Raw genomic sequence first — 26,094 nt, 5'->3', positions numbered from 1 at the left:
GCCCAGAACAGAGAGAAAGGGGGAAAAAAAGACCAAAACTGGTAAAAAACAAAAACAAAAACAAAAACAAAAACCTCTTGGGGTCCCAGCAGACATATGTATTAAAACCGCTTTCCAGAGAACATGGGGCTCTAGTGGCAAATGCTCCTGTAGAACAATAAGCTAATAATAAAGAAACAAAAATCCACCTGAGAAAAATGTACCAGCAGAGTAAGAGTCAGCAAGTGCAAAAAAAAAAAAAAAAAAAAAAAATGATTCCCTCAAACCTGGAAATGATAGAATAGTCTGAAAGAGTTAGTAAGTATGTTTAAAATAATTAAAGAGCTAAAGGAAGGTGTAAAACCCACAAGGTAAAACAGATAAGTATCAGGGGGAAAAGAGCCAAAGGGAATTCTAGAAATTAAAAATTTAGTTATCGAAATCAATTTGGTGGACAGTGGTCCCCAGGTCAGGCCAGGGCTTATGGAGATCCGATGGAGTCCTGGCCCAAGTTGATCTTACAGTTGGTCTAGTGGCTCCGTGGCCCCACCCTGCGGTGGTGGCCACCGCCCAAGTGCATAATTGGGATGGAAGTAGTTAGCAGCTGCTATACCTCACCCTGGTTCCCTGGCCTGTCCAGTTTAAGAGCCAGTATGGTAGGAAGGGCCAAGTAGAAGCCCCCAGAGAGAAAAAACAAAAAACAAAAAGGAAACAAAACAACTCAAGTGTAAAGCTTAAATGAATTAATATAGCTGAAGAGGACGTTTGTGAGTTAAAAGATAGATCTGTGGAGGGGCACTTGGCTGGCTCAGTGGGTAGAGCAAGTGACTCTTGATGTCAGGGTTGTGAGTTCAAGCCCCACATAAAGAAAATGTTTTCTGCCATTTGGGAAAACCATTTTACAGATGAGAAATGGAGGCCCAGAGGGGGTGTCCTCCTGAGGTCAATCCTGAGGTTAAAAGCATGGCTCAGACTAGATCCTTTGGCATCTTGTGCTATTTTTCACAAAGGGCTGGGCACTGATGTGGGGGTGAAAAAAAAACTTAGGACACAGTGGGGCACCATTTCAGGCTATTTTCTCTGAGTAGAAGAGAAACAACCAAGAATGGGTTTTGATGGGAGTGGGAAACAGAGAAGGAAATTAGGAGAGACAGACACTACTGACCACCTCCGCCAGTTGAGGTTGGTTCTTTTGGTGTGCCAGGAAGAAACGCAGCTGTGGGGGTCGCCAGTGGTGGGCCAGTAGTGCAGGGTGCACTGGCCACGTCTCCCAGACAGGGTCATGGAAAATAAGATAGCCACTCAGGTCATCTGTGTGTTCCTGGTGTTCATATTGCCTAGAGAGAGGGTCCAGTGGGGCCAGGTGGCCAGCACCCAACCTGAAGGTTCTCGCAGGGCAGGGCTTACACTGAGCACCCCAAGTGTCCCACTCTCCTGTGCCCATCCAGACCATGGTGCCCTGTGGCTTACCACGGTCAACAGTGACAGACCATCCACCATCCGTGGCACCAATCATGGCATCTTTCTGCAGAAAATCCTGCTAGGAACTGCTTTTCTCAGAATGCAGCTATGAACGTGGCAGGCAGTGGTGGCTTCCTGGATTCCTCACCAAGACACGCAGGTCACTGGTCTCTCCTCTTTACCCGCAGCCCTGAACACAGTGCTCAGGGCCTCTGAGCACTCTCAGGCTGAGTGCTCCACAGGATAGGAGAAATTGGGAAGGAACATCTCAAGAGGTCAGAGAAACCAACCCCTGCAGCCCAGGCCCTCTTCACCCTCCTCTCTGCCACCCTCCTGCTCTGCCTGCCCCTGGGCCTGGTTGTGGTAAAAGTAACACCACACTGTGTATAACCAATTAGACACCTGGCTCCCAGACATCTCATCAATGGGAACAGCTGCTGAGGTGGAGGAGGATTTCCGGCCACAGCCAGGTGACTTCTTCTCCCAGCAGCAGCACAGCAGGGCGGGGTAGGGCAGGCTCCCTATTGCTGCGATGCAAGCTAGGGAAGGGAAGCAGTAAGAAAACAACACTAGGCCCCCAAGATTCCTGGCAGCAAACTAGGGGCAGCCTCAGGTCATATAGTTGAAGGCAGCTCCCAACTACTTTGCTCCTAGGAGATGTATGCTCGATTCCTGCATTCCACACTATAACCTGGGATGTATTGCATATCAACAACATTTTACGATGCCTAGGTTCCCAGGCTAGCCCGCCAAAACCTGTTCTAGTGGTGTCCCATGGGGCCCTCAGAAGCCAAGCCATGGCTTCGTGAAGGTCATGGGGCCAGGAGGATGTGGGGGGAAGGAGATGCCATGTTGTCAGGGGCTGAGATGACTATGTTAGGAGTGAGGGACTCTGGAGCCAAGCAGGGGTTCTGTTCAGGGCCCCTCACCTGTCCAGGAATCAGTGACCTAGAGGGATAAACAGAGCATCCCAGGCTGGTCCCTGGAAGAGGACAATGGGAGGGAAAGGGAAGAGCCCTCCGGGAGAGCGTTGAAAGCTAAGTGCTATTTACTTGGTATTTGCCCTTCCTGGGATGGGTTTGTTAGTCAGCAGCAGGGAGGGCGGGGTGGGGGTGGGGGGACAGGGTGGGAAGGGCACCTCCTGGCTGTGGGTATATGCTTTCAGTGTGTTTTCATTTACCTCCTCCTGGACTTCCTGCCTTCTGCTCCCTGTCACCAGGGATCAGGACACAGGTCATTAGACTTGAGGTAATGGGGCATCTTTCATTCTCGTCCCTGGTGCCAGCCACGGGGTCCTGGCGCCAAAGAGGAACCCAAGAGTCATTTTTTCTGATGGTGTCCATCTCGGTGCTGCCTGCTGGGCTTTCAGTCTGGTCATCGAATGCCAGGCAGTCAGAGTAGCTCTGGTGCTCTATCTGATGCTCCTGCCATCAGAGCCCCGAGCTGGTGCGGGGCAGGGCAGTGCAGGGAATGAAAAGGAAATGGCTACAGTTTCCCTACCATCAAAATCCAGAATTGAAGGAAAAGAGATGTAAGTCACTCGGCCGGGGTTGAGTGAGCCCAACCCCAAGCTAAGCACTGGGAGGGATGCAAGAGACAGTTAAGTTGTGCTCCTCATTTTCCAGGAGTTTTTACTCTGCTGAGATGTCAGTGCTGACGTACATGAAACAGGGCAGGGAGCACTGAACCGTATGGACCTGCTCTGTGCTGGCTGCCTAGCGAGCCTACGTGCACTTAATCCTCACAACAGCTTTGTGAGGTGTGTGGTTCCACTGTCCCATTTTCGTGAGGCTCAGGAAGGGGAGAGGACTCTCCAAGGTCCTCAGCCAGGAAATGGCCGAGAACAGAGAAGAAGGAAGCCCGTGGGCTGGGAGTTCACGAGAGCTTCACGCGAGGGGTGGCTTGACCTGCACCTCATAGGAAGGGCAGGATTTCAGTGAGTAGAAGCTTAAGTGGGGAAAAGCTGGAGGTAAGTGCTTTGGCCACTCCCCTGAGAAGTCAGTTCAATCCTTATTTCCCTGCAGAAGCAGGTGATTCTAGATGTCCAGCCCAGCCGTGTATTTGAGGACAAGCTTTGCAAGAGTGACAAAGGGGTTCTAGGCCCTACCAGTCAACCAACAGACATGCCGCCAGTTCATTCTGTCCTTTGTTCAGCACCCATCCCAAGGCCTTCTCTCTGTGTCAGACTCTACCGAGGCCTTGCGCATTAAAGAGGAGGCAAGCATGATCCTCTCCCTGCCAGTCCTGAGAGAGACCATGCCATGAATAGTGAGGCCAGAGATATGGGTCAGTTCCAAATGGACCACTTTTGTTTTGTTTCTTTCATCACTTATCTGATAAATATTTGGTGAGCTCCTACTATGTGCCAGGACCTGTGCTAGGTATGGGGGTGCAGTGCTGAGAAGAAATAGTGGTCCCTGCCTGCAGGTTCCTCACAGGATGATAGGGAGGCCAGACGTGCAACCGTGTTGTGAGAGGAACAGAAAGGTGTATTCTAGATGCCCATAAGAGTTCTACCCAACCTAATCTCTAGGGGTCATGGGTGTCAAGGAAACCTTGTCAGGATGACTACAGGTTAGACAGATGAGAGGAAGAATGTTCCAGGCACAAAGGCCTAGATGTGAGAAGGATGATGGTGTGTTCAAGACTTGAGCATAATTCGGTGAGGAGAGGGTAAGAAGACCAGATCATGCAGGACCCTGTGTGCTGTGTTCAGACCCCTAGGTTTTCTCCCAAAGCAGGAGAGCCACTGAAAGAGTTTGAGTAAAAGACAGGTATGTTTGCTGCCTCTTTGAGTATTCTGGGGTCAAAGGTCTTCTTTCTTCCCAGCTGGTCTGAACCATAGTCAGGTGGACCCTCCTGGGAGGGATGTAACCAGCCTCAAACCATGCCCTGCAAAACAAAAAACGTATCTCCAAACCCAGCTCTGCCACAGACAGCGTTGTGGGGCTGGACAGGATGGTGCTGGTGAACCCCATTCTCAGGCCACCCCGCACCTGCCAGGGCCTGGCGATTCTTGGCAAGTCTTGCTTCTGTCTCTTCCGTGGAGGCCCCGACTCAGAGCAGCCAGTGTTGCAGGACAAGGTGACCTCCGCACCTGGTCCCCCTTCCTCCTCCAGCTTCTGTGAATTTCTTCTTCAGTATCTGCCCTTCCTCCCACTAGCTGGGCCAGCCGATGCACATCCTGGCCTGCTTGGGCAGAGAGGTGGCTGAGGGAGAGCCAGGCAGGTGCATCTATGAAGGGGCAGAATCGGTGTGGCTACAGGGTCTCTTGCCACACTTCCTCCACTGCCAGCAGCTGAGCCACCTTTCCCTCCCCTCTGTAGACTTCAGACTGACTATCCCACTGAATGGGAAATAGCCCTGTGCACCTCAAAATACGCTTCCCCCTTTGGCAGGTGCAACCTGCATTGAGGCCTGGCTGTGAGCCCACAGCTGCTCCCCTGCCCTCCGTGGAGACAAAGATGAAGTTAACCAGAGGCACAAACGGCTGGCTGTGCCTCCGGACACATGGCTTCTGAAATATTTATCAAAGCTGTGGAAATAAAAAGCTCCTGGTATTGCGGTGCAGGCTGGCACCCACAAGGCCGGGCAGCATTCCTTGAGCAAAGCCATGGGGAGCAGCTGATCTGAGCCCTTTCTTGGTTTTGGTTGATTTGTTGTTTGCTTTGTTTGGGGAGGAGGGGGTATGAAAAGTGGCACAGCTACTCACTGCTCTACCCCCAGAACCCAGCACAAACACCTTTTGCGGACAGAGGAGATCCGCAAAAAAATAATTTTTGAAGGAATACTTCCTTTTTTACATTTTTATTTATTTTGAGAGACAGAGAGAGTGCGTGCAAGCAGGGGAGGGGCAGAGAGAGAGAGAGAGAGAGAGAGAGAGAATCCCAAGCAGGCTCTGTGCTCTCAGCACAGACCCCGATGCGAGTCTTGAACTCAGGAACCGTGAGATCACGACCTGAGCCGAAATCAAGGGTTCAACGCTTAACCAACTGAGCCACCGAGGCGCCCCTTTGGAGGAATACTTCTTAAAGGGTAGTTGGAGAGGAGGGTGTTAAAACGACACCTACCCATATGTCTACACCATTACAGAAAGACTTTTACTTTCGAAGGTGGCATGTCAGGCCTGCCTACACGCAGCTAAACTTTTCCATAACAGTGCCACACTCACACATGATTTTCTACCTTCTACTTTCACTTAGAATTATTTCACAGTACTTCTGGCTCCCTAGCACTCAAGATTTGAGCACCATCATGTTCTTGTCCCCGCACCACCCGCCCCTGTCCGGATCAAATCAAGATGAGTCAGCCCACCCCATGCCAAAGTTGGAGAGAAATGAACTTTCGGTCGGATTTCCCACCCCTCCACCACCTTTAATGTCTTCCAGGGCCTTATGTGGTTCAAGAAGATGGGTGCAGGGCCTCTGGTCTTCAACTTGTGACAGCTGGGACACCCTGCTCCCTTCCCCCTACCCTCACTAGGGTACAGGAGTGTCTGCTGAGCTCAGAGACCTGCCAGCGCCTGCGGCATCCCAGGCTCCTTAGTCTTAGACACGGACATCCCCAGTGCCAGCCATGTCCACCCCAGGGCCCAGCGGGGTGGTCTTCAGAGTGGCCTTGAAAACAAGCAGCTAGTGATTCCCTTCATCCATCTGCCACCCTGTATGGCACCCAGAGCTCCCTGAACAAAGGCTGTCCTTCCAGGAGAGGATGAGGGAAGTGGAAAATTACATTTTCACTGGCTAACATCTCCGTACAACAACAGAACAGGACAGAAATTAATTATGTCATATACATTCTCTATGGTGCTGCATCAGCATTGGAATACTCATTTTCAAATTTATTTATAGCTTGTCTCGTTCCTCAAAGGACTTCAGGCAGCTACAAGAATAAAGGCAATAAAATAGGGAAAAAATAAATTTTAAAAATCACGACCAGAGAAAACATGCAGAACAAAATACCCATTATCACACATTTCTGACTGCAAAATCTCCCCCAGAGTCGATGTACCACTTTACTAAAACAGCCACTCCAGTTGGATGTTGCCAGTTAATTTCGTTTTGGGTGCTTTACGGCTGTGGTTGTGGTTTTGTTGTGACTGATAGCGCTGCAGCTAACACCATCTTGCTGAGAGCTTCGTGCTTCTGTTAAGTGATTTTTCAAGATAAATTCCCAGGAGAGAGATTACAGGATCAGAAGGTCTGAACTTCTGCGGGTCTCTAGCTACGAAGCACCAGATTGCTTTCTAAGCACAGTTGGGCCAATTTGCAACCTAACTTCGAGCCTATTCTAGAGCTGGGAGTTGAGCCCCAGAGGTGTGGGAGGGGGCCCAGGGGTGGTGCACAGGTGCCTTTTCTAGCTTGAACCCCTCCTGTCTGGTAATTGATGGAGATAGGAAAGAGAGAAACCGAAGGAGGCTCCTGCCCTAAAGGAGCTTTCTGGAATAACTGGTCCTGGAGTGGATGGACGTGGCTACTCCAATGTTCAGAGCTATATGGTTGGTGATGGTCAAGGGCCCAGGCCTACTGGTGTCCTCCTCCCCCTCCCTCTTCACAGCCCACGATGGCTGTGCTATGTCCTACATCCCTGATCTGGGTCCCTTATACCGTAGGAAAACTGATTGTGTTTAAAGTGCCCCCCTGCCAGAGACACAGAGAGAGCTGTAGCACTGTGCAGGGTACCTGGAGACCATGGCGCCTTCTTCAGGAAGGGTGGCTAAAGGCCAGGTATGATATTGGTATTGGTAAAAAGCCTTGTGACCAGAGAGACTAGCAGAAGCCCCAAGACCAGCTGTGTCTCCTCCATGAGATTGGGAGCTCTCCAATGCCTGGGGCCGTTTCCCTCATCAGATTAGGAATTCCCCCAAAATGGGCCCAATGTCTTTCCGTCTGCTGGGGAACTCCCCGAGGCATGCTCCCTCTCTCCCCATCTTAATAGGGGCTTCCTGAGGGCATAGCTCTGCCCCATTCCTCAGACAAGGACGCCCCTGTGGGCAGAGGCCATATTCTCCCACCCACTTGGGGTTCCACATCTCCAGCATACACTGTGTATGTACTAGCTGGTACATACAGGATTCTTGGAATAAATGGATAGTCTGCTTCTTGGAATGGTGTTGACCATTTGTAATTCTTCAGTGTCTCCAGAACCTTTGCCATTCATTAGATAGGGGCCATGTGCACAGCAGGCTGATCTGGCTCCTGGCTCCTTCTGCTTTAATTTGGCTAATTATACAACCAGACTGTTTTCTGGGCTGGTCTGGAAGAGGCTCCTGGAAGGAAGGAGGAGGAGATAGGAAGGTGGCAGCTAAGATAGTCATCTCTTATTCCAGGAAGGCTGCTCTCTGGAAGTTTAGGCCCAGGGTTAGGGCTCTCTCCAGCATCTCACACCTTGGGCTAGAGGAGCATGACCTGTGGAGCAGAGCTAAGCTAGTAGCCTGTGAGGTCTGACATTCAGGCAGCATCCAGGTTCACAGAGCTGTTCCTTACATTATCCCCTCTTATTTGGAGGAATCCAGAGGGTGTGAACAAGTACACATTTACAAAAATCGGGGAAAGAAACCAAGGAATGGGAAAGGTAAATGACCTGCCCAAGGTCAGGGACTCCACCCTTCTCTGACTTGAAGTCCAGCTCCCTTTGCTCTCTGGGATCCCTATGAAGGGTCCGAGGGCCACACTTTAAACAGAACAAGGAGGGGACCTCTGTTGCAGCAAACCACCTGCCCCACCTAGGCAGGGACTCTAAGCCTTAGAGCCTAGGGAGACCCTCTTTTAAGCTGTCCTTAGTTACTAATACCTCAATGTGAGTGAGTTTGAAATCCTTCCCAAGAGCCATGAGAGATGAGGAACCCTCTAAGCCTCAGAGAGAACCTGGCTTGGGGGGATACAGGGACCAAAGGCAGAACAAGGGGTAGCAACCTAGTGCCCCCCAGAAACACATGAGGCTGACCTCACAGTTGGCCAAGGGCAGCCAATGCTCCAATCTCTTTTCTCACCACTTCTCACGGGACTTCCTTCCCGTTGACCACCTGGAGCAGAATAAAAGCATGTAAGCTTTTGTCTAAAGGCTCAGGTCTCAGACACATGGGGCAAGAGTCTTAAGGGAAGCAGGGTAAGGAGCTGGAGGGACCGCAAGGCTAGAGTTCTGCCCCTACTCTGCCCAGCTCCACCCTGGTGGCTGGAGAAGGGACCCCATGGGCTGCACTGCTTCCGGACCACCGCGGGCAGCTTCATTTTTAGCTCTCTCATCCCTCCCACTAAACTTCCCTTGTGCTTCCTCCACAGTTTTCATGAACACGGCCATCCCCATTGCAGCTGTCCTCATTGTAAGTGGATCCCTTCTCCAGCTCCGGATGCGGTGGGTGGCAGAGAGTGTTTGCAGTGAGAGGCGGCCCAGGGTTTGGCCTCTCTGCACAAGGCCTTCGGATGATGCACTCAGCAGTGGGGCTGGAAATAGGGCAATAGATTGAAAGCCTGTAATGCCCAGCAGTGCCTCCCCGACCCCAGGCAGACCGGGGCCTCTGCCTCTGGGCCCAGAAGACCTGCGGCTTCGTCTTTAAAGAAATCTCACTTTCTTTTAAAAAGAGCTATCAAACTTTTTAATTATAAAAGTAAGACGTGTTTATTGCAGACATGTTGGGAAATTAAATCACCCACAGTCCCACTGGCAACATCTTTAACGTGTTTCTTTCCAGTCTCTTTTTAAGGCACATAATGTGACATTTTTACAAAAATAGGATTGTGTTGCACATGCAGTTTTGTAACCTGCTTTTTAAAGTTTAAGAACACGAATAATTCTCCACATCATTAAATGTTGCAGTGGAGGTTTCCTAAAGCAATTTTGACCAAAGCTGTGTGTGAGCCCAGCAGTGGGGGCCCGAAGTAGACCCCTCCAGAAAGGTCGAGCCCTCACTACCGCCCAGGGCTCCTATCCCTGGTGTCTGTGGCGGCCACAGTTCTTTAAAAAGATGCATTTTTTTCCCCTGGGGGCCGGTGTCCCTGAGCTGTGGCGAGTTTACAGCCATCAGACACACTTGGGAATTCACTTTTGACATGATTTATTGGGCTGGTTCTGGCCTGGCTCCTTGGGGAAGCCTGGGTCACAGAGGCTGCTGAGCCAGCCAGGTAGCCGAGGGCAGAGAGGAGGTGGTTTGGGAATGATCATGCCCACATTTTCCCTGACTGAGGACTGCTGTCTGAGGGGGCAGAGCTGACCTAAGCTGAGGGCTTCCCTCTGGTCATTCCTAGCAAGGAGGGAGCAGGACAGGGTGCAGCAGCCCAGCCCTCCAGCGTGAAGTCCTGAGCTTGCTGGAGACGTTTCCAAGAGGTGATTGAAGATGATGAAGGTGTCTCTAACAGAAAGCTCTCCTTGGGTCCCCTGTTCCAGCCCAGGGGCCGAGTGCCGCCAGTATGGGAGAGGGCCATGCTCTGAGTCACATACCTCGCTTGTCCTTCTATCCACAGACCTTCGTGGGCCACGTCAGCTTCTTCAAAGAGGCCGACTTCTCGCCCTCAGTGGCCTTCGCCTCCCTCTCGCTATTCCACATCCTGGTCACACCACTGTTCCTCCTGTCCAGCGTGGTCCGGTCGACAGTCAAAGCTCTAGTCAGGTGAGAAGAGGGTCCAGCAAGGACACTGGACAGGCAGCTCGTGTGGTGGCCCCAGGGCTTGCTCCAGTGACCCCTACAACTACAGCTGTTTGGTCCAAAGTCATGCTTCCCCGTTGATCTGGGCCTCGCTGAAGGTGGTCATAGTTGGCCTGAGGGACATAGCCATGTGTGGCTCCCCTCCATGCCATCCCTGAGAAGGGATTACCTAACTGGCTTACATACCTCCAAGGAGAGGAAACTCAATGGCACCTGCAAGACAACTCTATAAAAAAAGAAAAAATTCAATGTTGAGCCAAAATTGGCATCTTCTCACAAATTCTGCCCATTGGTACTAGTTCCACCCTCCAGAGCCACCCAGAATGAGCACTGTTCCTCCAGCTCCTCGGATTTCAGAAGGTATCCACTGAATCTTTGTCTTCCTCAGGCTGAACATCCCCTCTTCTTTCCACGGGTCCCAGAGCCTTCCCGACCCTGGTCAGTAAAGCAGCTTTCCCTAAGTGCCTGCATGTCCTGTCCCCCCCTTAGCCTGCAGCTCTGGGAGGCCCCTACGTCTGAGCTCTAGAGCCCTGTGGCCACTCTCCCAGAGACATCACCCTCTTGGGAATGAAAACCTGAGGGTAGAGCATTGAGGTTTTGGCTGGGGAGTTCCATACCTAGAGTGAAGATCTCCTTGGACCACTGAAATAGCTCCTTGAAAGCTAGGTCTTGGCATGCCTCTGGGGAGAGCCAGCTATGTCCTTTCCCATCACCAATGGGACCAGACAGTACCCAAGCCCCTTCAACCTTGAGAAAAGTGGCACCCTGGTCTCATGAGACCCTAGCATTTCCTAGACAAGCTGGCAAGGGGAAATAGCTGTTGGAACAAAGTCGCTGATGGAAGGAACAACTCACACAAGGAAGCTCTGGCCAGGGTTCAAGGATGGAAGGGGGCATAACTCAGCAGAATTGTGGCCAAAGGAGTATATAACCAGGGAGTAGTTAAACCAGGGCTGGAAGAAGATTAGCTCCTATTTCCAGGCTTGGCTGTGCTGATTCAGTTTAATTGGCCATGGCATTGTGACTTCTAATGATCACCCTTCTACCCCCAGCCCAGCCCAGCTCTGTGATTCTGTATAGAAACCACAGGTCCAAAGATGCTGCAGCTGTTGGAATTCCCTTGTGCTGACCCAGAAGCATTTCCATATGCAGACACTCTTGATACCACTGTCACCAGGGTAGCTGAGGCCTTCTCCTCCTTGAATTGGGATTAATAACACCTCCCCCAGCAGGACTTAATTATATGCTTATAAAGCATTAAACACAGTGTCTGGCATACAGTATGTGCTCAGTAAATACTAGCTATTATTAATAACCAATCCCAACCCTAACTAAACTTAACACTGACCAACCTTAACTCTAACAGTAATGGATAAAGCCCTACACCAATGAACCAGCTTTAACATTTAAGTACCCCTAAAACTAATCAATCTTACCCTAACCCAGACCCTAATCCAGTCTAGCTGACTGATAACATCAGCTGCCCACCATGGATGCCCACTGATCTGTCTCCCTCCAGTGTGAGCTTTGTGGGGACAATACCGCAGGACCCAGAACCTTCTCAGAGCCACTCTCTCAGGCTGCACCCTCCTCTCTCTCCCCTTCCCTCTGCCCCTGGCAAGGGTGAGAGGTGTCTCTATGCTTCCTTTGCAGCGTGCAAAAGCTGAGCGAGTTCCTGTCCAGTGCAGAGATCCGCGAGGAGCAGTGTGCTCCCCGGGAGCCTGCGCCCCAGGGCCAAACCAACAAGTACCAGGCAGTGGTGAGTGCCCGGCTTCCCCTTGCCACCAGTGTTTTTCTCTAGTGCCTGTAGCCTGTGCCCTGCTGTGTCCTGCCTCAGCTTCTCGTCATAGGAGGGGGGACTCCCTTCCCTGCACAGCTTCCAGTCCTGTGGGCCCTCACCTCCTCCTGACCATTCCCAGCCCCTTAAGGTTGTGAACCGCAAGCATCCAGCCCGAGAGGACTGTCGGGGCTTCACGGCCCCACTGCAGAGGCTGGTTCCGAGTGCAGATGGGGATGCTGACAACTACTGTGTCCAGGTGAGTCCTAGAACCTGCACCCCCACGTCTGGCCCCCCAGCACCATCTCCAGGAGGGAGCTTAGCATCAGAGACCTATATGCTGACTCCTCTGCTCTGGAGGTCACCCTGCCCGCCTGGAGGGTCCATAGCAGTCCCAAAACCAGGGACAAGTTTTCCTTCTCCATTGAATGTGGGACCCCGTGACTGTCATCTCAGAGAGGGTGATTCAGGCAGGGGTCAGCAGAAGAAGGCCATTCCCCCGCTCCCCTGCCCTGGAAGTGATCCAGGGACTGAAATCAGGGTTTCTAGCTTTCATGGCGGGAGGGGAGGCAAGAGACCATTCACACTGAGAACCCAGCTGCCTTTCTATTCTTTTCTGGGCTGTGGGCTACCACCAATAAAGATCATTGGAGGCTTCTTCACGTGGACTCCTGATGGAATCCCCACACTGTCCAACATCACCATCCGCATCCCACGAGGTACGGCCCGGCTCATGTCTCTAGCATGGTTTGGGAGTGCCCCTCAGAGTCATAGCTGAAGTGCCCCTTCCACATATCCCACTGAATGACAGAGAGAGAAAAAGAAAAATCTGCATGTATTGAGCACCAGCTCAATGCTCACTCTTGGTGGGTACTCTGGGGTATGAACACTAGAGAGAGTTGGGCTACCCATGCTGGTGGGAGTCAGCAGCAAGGACAGGACAAGACAGCAGGACCTTGATGTCCAGCCACCTGCTGCAGACATATGGGTGCTTCACAGAAAGAAAAGCAGTCCCCAGTAGCCAGGGAATGTGCCATGAAAGAGGTGGGGCTCCTGAGAATGAGCAGGGTCCCTCAGGCCATGAGGCAGGGTGGGTATTCTGGCAAAGACAGCAGCATGAGCAGAGCATGGAGGTGGGATGGAGATGGAACCCAAAGTGGCCTTTGTTGGGACCATGAAGAGTTGGGCCCACACTGGGGAGTGAAAAGAAGGATCTAGAGTTCCAGAAGGGAAGGCTCAAAGGGAGATTCTAGGTAGGAGGGAAGCAAATGGGGGTCCCAGGGTTGCATGTATCTGTCTGTCTGTCTTTCTGGGTGATAGTCATTCAGACCCCCTGGTGCCCTAGTCCCATTTGCCCCCCGCCCTCCCTGCAGGCCAGCTGACCATGATCGTGGGGCAGGTGGGCTGTGGCAAGTCCTCACTCCTCCTAGCCACCCTAGGAGAGATGCAGAAGATTTCAGGGGCCGTCTTCTGGAACAGGTACTAAATGCACCCTCAGGGCTCAGCTAGTGGGGAGAGCTAACAGTGGGCAGGTGGGCAGCCTTTCTTTCAGCCATCCTTCTCAGTTAAGGACGTGTCATGCCCATATTGAGCACTTGCTGTGTGTTCAGTGAGTACTCAATGAATGCTGTTAATTGTTATTCTTGTCAACATCTGTAGTACTTATTCAACCCTTACTATGTGCTGAGTACTTTGCTAAGTCCTCTGCACTCATTATTTCATTTAGTCCTTATGACAACCAGCAAGGTAAGGACTGTGAACAGTCCTTGTTTTATAGATGAGGGTTCAACTATTTGCCCTAATTCACTCAGCTAATCAGTGGCTGAGCTGGAACTCTAACTCAATTCCGCTTGACTCTAAATCCCATGCTCACTCACCTGCACTGCGTCCCTGTGTGGGGAACTGGAACACAAACATTGGTTTCCGGCCTGGTCATCAGCAAAGCCGACATAGACCATCCAGTGGGTGTTTTGAGGAGCCAGAGATAACCCAGACGAACGTGGGTTTCTGGACAAAGATCACTATCTTAATTAAAGAGCCAGAAGCCCAAGCTGAGTCAACCATGGATCTATTATTTATAGCCGCCTACTTCCAGAAAGCACTTGAAACTAGTTGATAAAAGATACATAGAAAATAGAAGCTTTTTAAAAAGGAAGAAAGGAAGAGCTGAGAAATGAGGAGGGTGGGAAAGGTATACAGAAACCTGGGCGGGGCCTGGCTTGGAGCTCTCCCCCGTCGCCCCCCCCGTCCCCCCGTAGCTGAGGGCAAGGGGGGCCTGAGAGGTTTGTAGAGCACATTCAGGGATAAAGTTTGCAGCCGATTTAGCAGAGGAAAGGCTTTCCCCACAGCCATTTCTAGGGGGAAGTGGCATTCAAGAGGCCAGGTTTTTCATAAGCCTGAGTGCAGAAAGACCTTGGGCCCAGTGTCTGAATACCTGTGTGCACCTCCATTTGCAGGACATTTTCCACAATGTCCCTGACTGGTGCATCTGACGGCAAGTTTCCCTCCTCAGTGATGCTATGGGCTGGTAGACAAACCCTTTGGGATTTGTTCCTGTGACCTCTGTCTCTGGAATCTTAACTCCACCAGGGATTGTGGTGTGTTTGGGGCAGAGGGGTCTCTGCCTCCATTCCCCATCTTATTGGGGGAGTTCTCAACACAGCCTGACTGGCAAGGTCAGGCATTGGGGTTTGAGGTCACTTTGTCAGCCTCTTGTACCAATTGGCCCTTAGGGCTCTGAAGGGAGGAGCCCTTGCTTATTGGCTGACAGTGTGTCTTTGTGAAGGGAAGATGGGATTACAGAACCCAGACATTGGGGTTGCCCTGGTTTCCTGGGTCTGTGTCCCACTCAGCATGAGTCAATCCCCCACTGGGTCTGGTCCCGTTCCCCACTTTCTTTACCTCTTCCCCCATCCCCCATGCTCAGGTGTCCCCACACCAGCATCAACACCTGTTTGTCCTCTGCAGAAGCGCTAGGCATGCTTGGCAGAGGTGCAGCCCTGCCCTGCCTTGGCCCCCACCTCTTCTCCAAGCTTGGCCAACCCTCAGGGTCTGACTGCTGCCACCTCTGTCTTTGGAAACCTCTGCCCCAGCCCAAGGGATACAAGGGGCCTTTCTAGAACAGCTAACATTAAGCAGCTCTTATGTGCAAGGCACTTTATTTACTTCATTGTCTCAGTCAGTCTTCACCAAGCTCTGTGAGGTAGGCATCATTCACCCCACTTAACAGATAAGGAGATTGAGGTGAAGCAAGTTTTACCCAAGGCCACCCAGCTCTCAAATGGCAGAAGTGGGATTTGCACCTAGGTGCTCAAGCACATGAGCTTTCCACTGAGTGCTGAGAGAGAAGGGGTTCAAGAGCATGTGAACAAATAATTAGCCTGACAGTCCAAAGGCCAGCAGTCCCTACGGCCATGACACCTACCTCCTCAGTGGAGCCACCACCCAGGTGCTCACAGCTCTGTCCTCATGGCGCCACCTCCCGGCTCAGTTCAAGTCTAGGGGTAGGAGTGATGATGAAGAGGTTCTCACTCCTCCATTTTGCCCTCCCCCACGGTGCAGCTTCCCTCTCAAGCATAGCGAAGCACATCCCGGTAGCCTGCAGCCAACCCTCGGAAGTTGTGAGTCTTTGTTCACAACTCAACTCGGGCTCCAATCTCTCCACCTTGATGTATTCACTCATCCCCTGTTTACTGAACATCTGCTGGGTGCCAGACACTGGGCACAGCGACAGAAATGCAAAGATGATTAAGACATGGCCCCTGCTTTTATGGGAGGGGAAGGAGATCAGTGCCATATGATCAAGCATAGAGGAACAACATGGGCCTCTGTGGCCAAGGAGAGAAGGGTCATGTGGATGTGGTGTTTGAGCCTTGAAGGATGAGTGTGGTTTCATCAGATGGAAAAGGCAGGGGTAGGAGAGGAAGGTGTTCCAGGCAGGGGTATCGCCATGGGCAAAGGCTTGCTGATGTGAAAGAACATGGTTCTGGTACCTGGAGCACGGGGGGGGGGGGGGGGGGGGGGGGGACGGGTACCTGCGCACGCAGTGGCAGAAGACAAGACTAAAGAGGTGGGCTGGGCTCAGGTCAGACACCCCTATATACCAGGTCCAGGAAGTAAGATATAGCCTGAAGGCTGTATAAGAATTATGCTGGTGATAAAAGAAAGGGGTGGGGGGGTACTGGAGAAAGGGAGACCAGTTAGGAGCTCATTATAGTGGCTAGGAGGAGTCTGGACAGACATGACTCAGTTGTCTTCATCTGCCATGTGCCTCTCAAAATCCTGGACATGTACAAGTTCTGTCCGGCTCAGCTATCCTGGGCAATGTGTTGGTTAAGTGTGGGGACTGTGTGCTGAGGGACCCTTTTCTTACACACAGGAGCTCCATGCCTCAGACCCTGGGCCCAGGTCGCATGGGGGTGATGCACTTGCAAAGTGAGCCAAGAGCAAAATAATGAGCAAAATAATGTTTAACCTGGCAGCCTCTCCCATAAGTCTGTCTGTCTGCAGCCAGAGGCCAGGGCGATGCCAGGCCGCTCTGATGTTTTCATCCACGCCACGGCCAAGGCCGGGTGACCAGGCAGCCAGAAGGAGTTCAGGAGGCACAAGTCAGGGAGCTGGGGGATTAGGAAGTGCAGAATGGAGAATGCTCTGGAGAGATTGGTTTCTATAGCCATTCATTTGTCCTTTCAATGAACAAATGAGAAATATGGCTAGGCAGATAAAAGCAAAAAGCTCTGGAGGCAGGCTTCATGAGTTCAAGTCTGGGCTCTGTGTTTCGGGAAATTCCATGACCTTTCTATACCAGTTTTCCCTTATTCCCATGGGGTTGATGTGAGGCTTAACCTAGCGTGTAGTAAGTGCCCTATAAATATTATTATAAATATTATTGTTTGAAAATGTACTTCTATGCCAGGTTCTAAATCCCCCTGTTGTTCTTGAATTGCACTCCAGCCTGTCGCCCAGGAGAGATGGCAGTGAGCTCCTTGGGCACAGAAACCATATGTTATTTGTCTCTCTGTATCCACAGTGCCTTTGCTAAATGCATTCATTTGTTAAATGAACACACAACCTGGAACAATTTATGACATCCAAGAGACTGCCATCATAAATGTGTCTTTACATCTTCCTCCTACCACATACCTAGACCCAGGCTGTTCTCCTGACTCAGAATTCCACCACCCAATTCCCCACCAACATTTGGAAAATGGGAATCCCCACTCAGATGTGGAATTTAAGAAACAAAACAAATGAGTATGGGGGGGGGAGGGGGAGAGAGAAACAAACTATAAGAGACTCTTAGAGAACAAACTGAGGCTTGATGGATGGAGGTGGGTGGGGGATGGGCTAGATGAGTGATGGGTATTAAGGAGTGCACTTGTTAATGATGATCGCTGGGTGTTGTATGTAAGTGAGGATCACTAAATTCTCCTCCTGGAACCAATATTGCACTGTATGGTAACTAACTAGAATTTAAATAAAAATTTGAAAACAAAAACAACAGCAAAAAAGGGAAGTAGGAATCCTATTAGCGCATGTCTCACAATGCATTATGATTACCTGCTGGTGTGCCTGTCTCTCCCATGACACTGAGCTCCTTGAGGACAGGACTGAAGAATTCCGTGTTGTACTCCAAGTGCCCAGCAAAGCATGTGCCTTTTGTGAACTTTTCTGTGCAAGTTACAAAGGAGAAGACCTACCCCCGGGGAGCTCACCAGTGCCAGGTGGACAGAGGCATGTAGACAGAGCCCTGGTGTGGGCGTACAGGGTCCATCGGGTGAGGTCCTGCATTCTGGGCTGGAGATTTACTGCAGCAGCCCTGGGCATATCCGGCACATCAGCCCCCAGCCCCTGGTCTCAGGGAGAACCACGTGGTTCCCAAACCTCCACTTTAGTAACAGTCACCCGCCAGTGCCTGGCTCTCTGCTTCAATGCACTATCAACCTGGGAATTTGCAAACTCTCTCCTTAATATCTAAGAAGAAAACATTCTTATGAAAAGCTAATATTAGTAGATACACTCAAGTGAAATTCTTTCCCTAGAAATAAGGAATAGGGCCATTAATGACCACGGTAGAATGATTTTAAATGTCCCCAGGGAGCCAGCAAGAAGCAGGGCCCCAGAGAAAGCACTGGGGTAGGGAAGAGGGTTCCACTTCCTGATGAGCAACTACAAATCAGCCTCCCTGGAGCTCCCTGTTGCCTCTGCTCTCACCACCTGCTGAGGTTTCTGCTTGAACCATTTATTATCTCTGTCTGTGCCCACTCAGGAGGCCTGGGCCTTGCTTGCCCTGGGCCAGCCTCAGAATGCTGTCGCCTTGTGGTGGTTGGTATGAAGGCTGCTTCCTGAGACCCTTGATTCCCCAGGAGATGAGAAACAGTCTCCTTTCATGACTACCTTGTGGTCCAATCTGCCCATGTAGATCTTGAAGCCTTTGGGGAATAGGGGTAAGGTGCTCAGGTAACCCCAGGTTTCCTGGAGGAGGCAGGTGTGGCAGTATGGTAAGCAGGCAAGACAAGGGGCCCTGCATGGAGGTGATGAGCCAGACTTGGTCTTTTTTGTAGTCCTGAATCTGCCACTCACTTGCTGTGTGGCCTCGGGCAGGTTATTTTACCTCTCTGAGTTTTAGTTTCCTCATCCGGACAATGAGAAAAACCCTTTCCTCTCTCAGAGACTCGGCATTAGGACCCAATGACATTAATTGGAAAAGGCTCTGTGGTAAAAGGTAACGTTTCAAGACAGCTTGTCAGGGGCAAGATGAAGGGACCATGGGGACCCCAAATTCTAATTTCCTCTTCCAACCCCTTCCCACCTCTTCCCTTTTTATTGGTTGCTGGTGTCTTAAATGAGTGGTGAGCTGTTCAATTTCTCCTCTGTGTGCATCTCTGGGACCAAGGATGATCCCTCCAGGTCTCCAACCCCACGTCCTTCCCTCCAATCGGCTATGAGCTGTTTTTATAATATGTTCTCCCAGTGTCACTGAGGTTTGTGCCATGACCCCAATTTTATACACAAGGAAACAGAGGCTCCCCTAAGGAAAGGGACTTGCGGAAGATTTCACAACCAGTGAGTAGAGAGGCTCCTCAGATATGAACTTCGGAGCCCATATTTTTTTTCCAGTTCTCTGCCCACAGTTCCTGCCTCTTCCTCCCACCTAGAATTCCCTCCTTCTGTCTGCACTCTGTCATCCCCCCCCCCCCACCCTTGAGAGTTCTGCTCAACTCTGACTTCTTGGAGCCTTTCCTCACTTTCTCACATTTCTTCTCCTCCAAACTGTATTTAAAATTTACCTTGTTCTCCCATTCCAGAAGATTGTCCATAAATTAGAAAAGATACACAAGTATAAAGAAGTTAAAAACCATCTAATATCCCATTACCTAGAAGTTTCCAATCTTCTTTCTAAGTATTTGCATATGCGTTTGTGGGTCCTTTTCCCCAAAATTTATATAATACTTTCTTGCTCCTACTTCTTTTTCTGGCCCTCATGACTTTCTGACTTCTGTACCTGTCTGATTCCCTCTACCAGAATATGAGCCCTATGAGGGCGGGCTCTGTGCCTTGATTTCAGCTTGGTGTGCACACACCTGCCCAGCACCTAGCTGGTTGGAGGGAAGGACGTGGGGTTGGAGAACTGGGGAGAATTGTCCTTTCAGCTCAGTGCCTGGTTTCAAAGGTACAGGCAGAGGAGGGATGGAATGACCCCCACACATTTAAGACCCCAGTAATCAATGAGAGAAAGTGCACACCACATGTACCATTTTATACTTTTCAGATGGAAACATCTACACACAAAGCCTTGGGGAGGTTCGTTCTAGGGAGGCTGGGGCTACACTGTAAAAAGGTAGAGATGAACCTGGATCCACACCCCAGCTTTCTCCCTTCCTAACTGTAACATGGGGCACATTATGCAAACGCTGAGGCTCAGTTTTCCCATCTGTAAAAAGGGGACAGTAACACCTCTTTAAAGTATTGTCCTGCGGATGACATGGCAAATACAAACAACTTCACACTGTGCCTGGCATGAGGACAGCCCCCACTGAGTGCTAGTCTCCCTCCCTCCCTTCTTCCCAAATGATTAAGATGTCAGTTAACAGCCTCCCTTTATTACAGGTCTGTCATGTGCTAAGCAATGTAGGGGTTGGAAAAAATGCTCTTCCTGCCTTAAAGTCCCACTGGGGATAAAAGACTTACACAGGAGCTGATTAGAGAGTAAGGTAGTCCATTATAAGGGCTAATTGAGCAACCCAGACAATGATACAAAATGAGTTAGGACCGGGCACTGGGGTCCTCAGGGAGGCCACAGATGCACTTTCTTCCAGATAAATAACAGTCTTTGCAACTCTGGAAGCAATCAAGGCAGGAAGACTCCAGAGATAAGCTTATCTGGGCCTCGGCCGCAGAGTTGGCATTTGTAAGCTTTGGTTTTTTTATCTGTCTCATGTTACCAGCTGTCCAGAAAGTCCAGCAATCTGATGGTTGGGAAACCCAAGGTTAGGTTGGGTTGAGAGAACAAAATGAGACCACAAAGATCAGAGAACAGAATCTGAGGGGACCTGTAACCACGTATCCATCAGGATCTCCTCTCAGTTCTGCTCCTCAGCAAGGGACAGAAAGGAATTCATCAGGTTCCTTGCTGCCTCTGTTTTTTTCCATCCCGGTATTCCTGACAAATCACAGTGGAGTGGTGTAACGTGGTCATTAAGAGCATAAAGCTTTAGAGTCAGATAAATCTATTTTCTCTGCTATTTGCTGGCTGTGTGGCTTTGGGCAACTTACTTAGCCTTTCTGACCCTCACTTTCTTTGTAAAGTGGAGACAGTCAAAATAAACCTCTTTCGTATGATTATTTTAAGCTTTAAGAAAGAAGATACTATTACGATACTTATCACAGTGCTTATGAAAGTTCAACAAATGTTAGCTGGTTTTAGTATGCCTAAAGTCAGATCTGTACGAAAACAGAGTGGATTATTTTTCCCCAAATGTGCATGTCAGAAGCACACACTTTATTGGCAGAGGGCTACTTGTGGAAGGTTGAGTGGTAGTCTGGAACAGAAAAGAGTGCTGGCAAAGTTGGCCACAAAATTCAAGTCGCCTCACTCAGTGCTTTTCATAATTTTTTTTACTATAATCCACTCTACATCACAGTCCACTACATTCATGCATTGATAGATAAGGGGGGAAAATCCCAAGAAAACACACATGTTAACCACATGCTGGGCACACTTTTTTTTTTTTTAAGTGCGGTCACAGTTCACTTACTTTAGACCCAATGATTGGGTCCCAATCTACAGTTTATAAAATGATTCTGACCTTGGCAAAGTCACTTTCCCTCCCTGAGCTTTAGTTTTCCTCCGTGTTAAACCATCGTGACACCCAGCCAGCCTCACCGCTACTCTGAGTCAGGGGCACAGATTTAGCTCTTGCTATTTGGAGGTGCTCATCTAGGTGCTGTGGGAGGGGCAGTGATTGAGAAGAGAGGTTTGTGTCCCTAAGGAAGCCACTTGGGGACACTGGGGAGGGGTGGGAGGGGTGGGGATTGTGAAGATCTCTCTCTCCAAAGACCTTTGTGATGGAGAGAAAGGCAATGGAGTGAGAAGTAACTGGTGTTGATTTTTCCCATTTGTACCCCAGCAGCCTTCCTGATGAGACGGGAGAGGACCCCAGGTATAGCCTTGGAACTGGGTTGGAAGTGGGTCCCAACGAAGGGAAGGGGCTGGGGGGCTGGGAGGGCTTGTGGGGTTGGGATACTGAGTGTGGACGGCAGGGTGCGCAGCCTACATGATTTCATCGGCACAGAGCCTTGTAACAAGGCATGCTTTCTCAAAGACGGCAAAATCTGGTTCTTAGAGAAAAAAAAAAAACTTAGACGTTCCAGTCTGTGGCTCTTCAAAGGGCCTTATAATATATAAACAGATATACAATATATCTGTGGTTTAAAAACTTCATGGTGGGTAGGGCACCTGGCTGGCTCAGGGCTCAGTCAGTGGAATGCACAAGTCTTGATCTCAAGGTTGTGAGTTCAAGCCCCACACTGGGCATGGAGCCTACTTTAAATCAATCAATCAATCAATCAATCAATCATGGTGCATAGTCAAAAAGTAGTTTACTGCTTGCCATGGGTTGGTGGGAAAGAAGAAAGGAAGTAACTGCTAATGGTACAGGATTTATTTGGGGAGGGTGATAAAAATGTTGTGGAATTAGTGGTGATGGCTGTACAACCTTGTGAGTATACTAAAAACCACTGAATTGGAAAAGAAATACACTAAGGAAAGGACAATTGGCGGGGGGGGGGGCGGGGGATGTGGATAAAAAGTCCCTAGGGGATGATCCTGAAAAAAAAAAAAAGTTGAGAAACAGGGCTGTAAAGAGAGGAGGTAGATCTTCCCCAGGCCAGAGAGGAAATTTGGCCTTATTGCTTTATGTTCAGTGTTCAGTCTAAAACATCCAAGTGAACTAGATTAATGAGGCTCTGAGACACTGAAAACCTTCCCGAACCTCACATCTCCCAAGAACATTCAAAACACACTGGAGGTGGTATGAAGTCAGGGCTGGGAAGGGTGACTCAACTTTGTAAATACCCCTAAGTAGTTTCATAATTACTGGCCTTCCCTCTAATACCAGAATGTTTCACTTCCCCATGTTTTCTTTGCCCTTTCTCCCACCTTGTCCCTAAGTGCCAGGGTGTGATGACAGGCCCAGCCTCTCTCGCCATAGTAACCATGGTTCTTGAGCCAAAAGGCAGAGCTCACGGTATGTGACAAGTATGACCGTGTGGATGAGAACAGCGGTACAGAATAGCTGACATTAGAGCTGTTCCTGGCCATCCAGGGCATGCGGTCACTGCAGCTGACACATCTCTCCCAGCAGATACCCCAGATTCCACTCTTCTGACAGGGCCACATGAGGCTTCAATTCATGCCTGGAGCCCTTCTGGGCCCTCTGGCTGCCACCCCGAGAGTTCCATGGGCCTTAGGTTCCCACGCACAAGCTGCGGGCCTGGCCTGGCTCCTGCCAGACAGCCCTCCCGGCCTCGGCTGTTTTTGCAGCCATGTCTGCCTGAGACCCGAGTCTGTGCATTTGAGCCCCGATGCAGAGGCTGGGTCTGGAGGAGCCACATGTTGGCTTTCATAGTCCTCTGACACAGAATTCCCCCCAACACACAAGATTACACCAATGCTGCCTTTCCCTCATTCTCCCTCTCAACTGGGGCCTGGGGCCCTCCGCACACCCCCGCACACACACACACACTGGGGACGCTACACCGTGTCGGGCAGAGGAGGCTCCCCCAGGATGGCCGCTCCCCACTCTACACCCCTCCGTGCAGCATGTGGCTGCACCCCTGGTCACAGGGGCAAACAGACACACTCATGCCGGGTTTGAGGGAGTTCAAAGGTCTGTGAAGAAGTTGGTCCACACACGTGAGCCCTGAAACTGTGTCTTTTCTTCCCTGCTGCAGCCCAGAGCGGGAGACGGTGGCCTACTCGGATGTGAGGTACTGTGACCTAGAGCACCTGCCCCGTGGGCAGACTTCCTCAGAGGGGCTCTCAGGCCCAAGGGAGCCACAGAACTCTTGAGGGCAGCCCCACACGTCCCAGCTCTGCTGTAGGGAAGAGGCCCAGGAGGGCCCTGTGCTCCATCAGATGGTTCAGAAGCCACTGCTGCTTCTGTGCATCAAGCGGCTCCCTTCACACCAGATCACTTTTATCTGGTGGTCATACCCCCCCTTTTTTGGGGGGGTCTTCAAAACCTGTATCACACTACATGTGGTTTCCTTGGTTCTGCTTTTTTAAAAAGTTCCACTTGGAGAGTTATCTGCTAACATCAAAATCAAGTGATTTGAGGGCCACTCGGGGAAGAAGGAAATTAGGGGTCAAGTGTTTACTTGGTTTGGTCACACTTCAGGCTCCTCCCAGCTCTGGGTAGAGACTCAGGAAGAATAGACTGCAGGGGTGGGACAGGCTGTATGCAGGGCAGGGCAGGGTTGAGGTCCTGTCCACCCCCCACCCCCCGCCCTGGTCTGCTAAGACCCGGGCACCCAAGCCTGCCTCTGGCCCTGGGGAAAGAGAGGCCACCAGGGGCCACACGAAGCTGGCTTCTGCCAAGTGCCCCTCCCCAGTCTATACCATCTGCTTGACAACTGCCTCTGAGAATGAGCCCCCAAGAATGCCTCCCCTACTCCTGCCTGCTTTGTTCCAGGAAGAGAGGCCCCGTGGCGTATGCTTCTCAGAAACCATGGCTGCTAAATGCCACTGTGGAGGAGAATATCACCTTTGAGAGTCCCTTCAACAAACAACGGTAGAAGCCTCTTGGTGGGAGGTGGGCTGCGGGGGAGGGGAGAAATTGGTCAAGGGCAGCATTAGCCAGCCCTCCCCAGTGCCCAAGCCCTAGCCAGCTGCCCTGCCCCTCCATCGATCACCCACAACCAGCCATCCTGCTCTCCAAGACGCTTATCTGAATCCCAGCCTGTTCCATATGGCCCATCTGGAAATGATCCAGATGTGCCTGGGCATCAGGGCAATCCAACTCCTGTATGTATGAAGGCAAGGAGGGAGGGGAGCGTGCGGGGGGAGGGATGTTGTGTGGAAGCTCCGATGGCCTTCTCTTGAGGCTAATGGCAAGACTGACCCAGCTTTCCATTATTCCCTACCCTCGCTCTGCAACTGATGTATTATTTTCCCTCCAATGATAATAATAATTGCTACCATCTATTGAGCTCTTAGGTGCGAGGTGCAGCGTCACGCTCTTTATATGCTTGATTTCCCCTAATGCTCACAACAACCCCAGTAGGCAGCTACTATCATTATCGCCCCCAAGGCTCAGAAAGGTTAGGTAACCTGCCCGAGGCCACCCAACGAATGACAGAAATGGGTCTCAAATCCAAGGCTGCCTGACACCCAATTACATGTCACCAAGACACTCTGATGCCTCCATGCACCCTGGCTGGCACCAGCTAAGAGCTGACCAGGGAAGTATGAGAGGAGCAGGCTGGGCAAATATTTGATCAGCCATCATCATTACTGCCTAAACCAACCAGCAGTGATTTTTCCTGGCAGTGCCCCAAGTGTGGGCTCTGGCTGGAGCTTCTCCAACTGCACAAGGGCCATGGGCCCCCTCTTGTCATTTACGTGGCGTATTTACTACTATCCAATTTCATCCTTCAAATATTTAACTGGCCCCAAGACTCTGTGAGGTGCTGCCCTCAGCTCTTTTCAAGCTCACATGGTGTTTGCTTGCACCCAGGCAGAAGGCCATTAAAGCCAATGCTCACCCTGAGCACAGCTGCCCAGAAGCTAATGATTCTCTGTCAGTGCTCAGGCCCAGCTCTGGCCAGGCCGATCAGCTGTGTCCGTCCCCACCCCCAACCACTCCAGGTACAAAATGGTCATCGAAGCCTGCTCCCTGCAGCCGGACATCGACATCCTGCCCCATGGAGACCAGACTCAGATTGGGGAACGGGTTAGTAGCAGCCTCTATGGGGGTTTTTCCAAGGCTGGGGCCCTCAAGCTTCCCTGATCCCCACCTATCACCACCAGCATGCTCTGAGCTCATTCTCAGGGAGAGGAGGTGACTGGAAAATAAGAGGGTAAAGGTGGAAAAGCTGCCTGCAGTGGGGACAAAATGATCTTGAACCTTGGGCTGCTGGTTGTCCTTGACAGCTTTGCCACTTAGTGCCTCCCTAGGCTGGAGATTTATTCATGCCCCACGTCTATACTCGGGGCCCACATGACACTGTGCTAGGCCTAGGGTTATATCCTTCATGTACACTCTCCAGATGGGACCCCTCCTCCATAAGCTTAGACAAATAAGATTCTCCCATGATAGCCCTCCTCATGTATGATTGAAATCCCTACTTCCTCTGTCTTGGTTGTCACTGGTCAGATGGTCTCTAACACCTACTTGATGAATCTTCAGAGTCATGGGGATCATGCTCCCCACCTCTGAATGCATTCAGTAAATATGTACAAGTTCCTCCTCTCTTCAAGGTGAGGAGGGACAAAGCGACGGGTAGAGCCAGGCCGCTATCCCAAAGAGCTCACAGGCAAGTAAGGGCCAGGACGGTCTTTCCTGAAGGGCTATGAGAGCATAACGTTTCCTCTCCTTTGGTCACAGGGCATCAACCTATCTGGTGGTCAACGCCAGCGAATCAGTGTGGCCCGAGCCCTGTACCAGCACACCAACGTTGTCTTCTTGGTGAGTGCATTAGCTGGTATCTCCCTTGTCTCTGGCTGCCTCCCTGG

At 50.9% G+C, this 26,094-nt stretch overlaps 1 protein-coding gene across 5 annotated transcripts in view; it reads left to right on the top strand.

The window, feature by feature from the left end:
* Positions 1–26,094, top strand: part of ABCC8 (ATP binding cassette subfamily C member 8) — a 76,767-nt gene that overhangs the window by 31,653 nt on the left and 19,020 nt on the right. For 2 of the 5 annotated variants that reach the window (XM_042906405.1, XM_042906403.1), the window contains exons 11-21: positions 8,721–8,761; positions 9,900–10,045; positions 11,735–11,840; positions 12,001–12,117; positions 12,502–12,577; positions 13,232–13,337; positions 21,491–21,520; positions 23,313–23,348; positions 24,053–24,151; positions 25,228–25,312; positions 25,967–26,047. In XM_042906405.1, the coding sequence (XP_042762339.1) occupies positions 8,721–8,761; positions 9,900–10,045; positions 11,735–11,840; positions 12,001–12,117; positions 12,502–12,577; positions 13,232–13,337; positions 21,491–21,520; positions 23,313–23,348; positions 24,053–24,151; positions 25,228–25,312; positions 25,967–26,047 (923 nt within the window). Of the gene's footprint in view, positions 1–8,720; positions 8,762–9,899; positions 10,046–11,734; positions 11,841–11,931; positions 12,118–12,501; positions 12,578–13,231; positions 13,338–21,487; positions 21,521–23,312; positions 23,349–24,052; positions 24,152–25,227; positions 25,313–25,966; positions 26,048–26,094 lie in introns of all 5 variants that reach the window. The other 3 variants (XM_042906404.1, XM_042906401.1, XM_042906400.1) reach the window with 2 other exon arrangements.

The sequence above is a fragment of the Panthera leo genome, chromosome D1 (assembly GCF_018350215.1).
Source record: "Panthera leo isolate Ple1 chromosome D1, P.leo_Ple1_pat1.1, whole genome shotgun sequence".
Taxonomy (NCBI): domain Eukaryota; kingdom Metazoa; phylum Chordata; class Mammalia; order Carnivora; family Felidae; genus Panthera; species Panthera leo.
The sequence above is the reverse complement of the archived record's forward strand: the minus strand, read 5'-3'. Positions and strand labels throughout refer to the sequence as shown.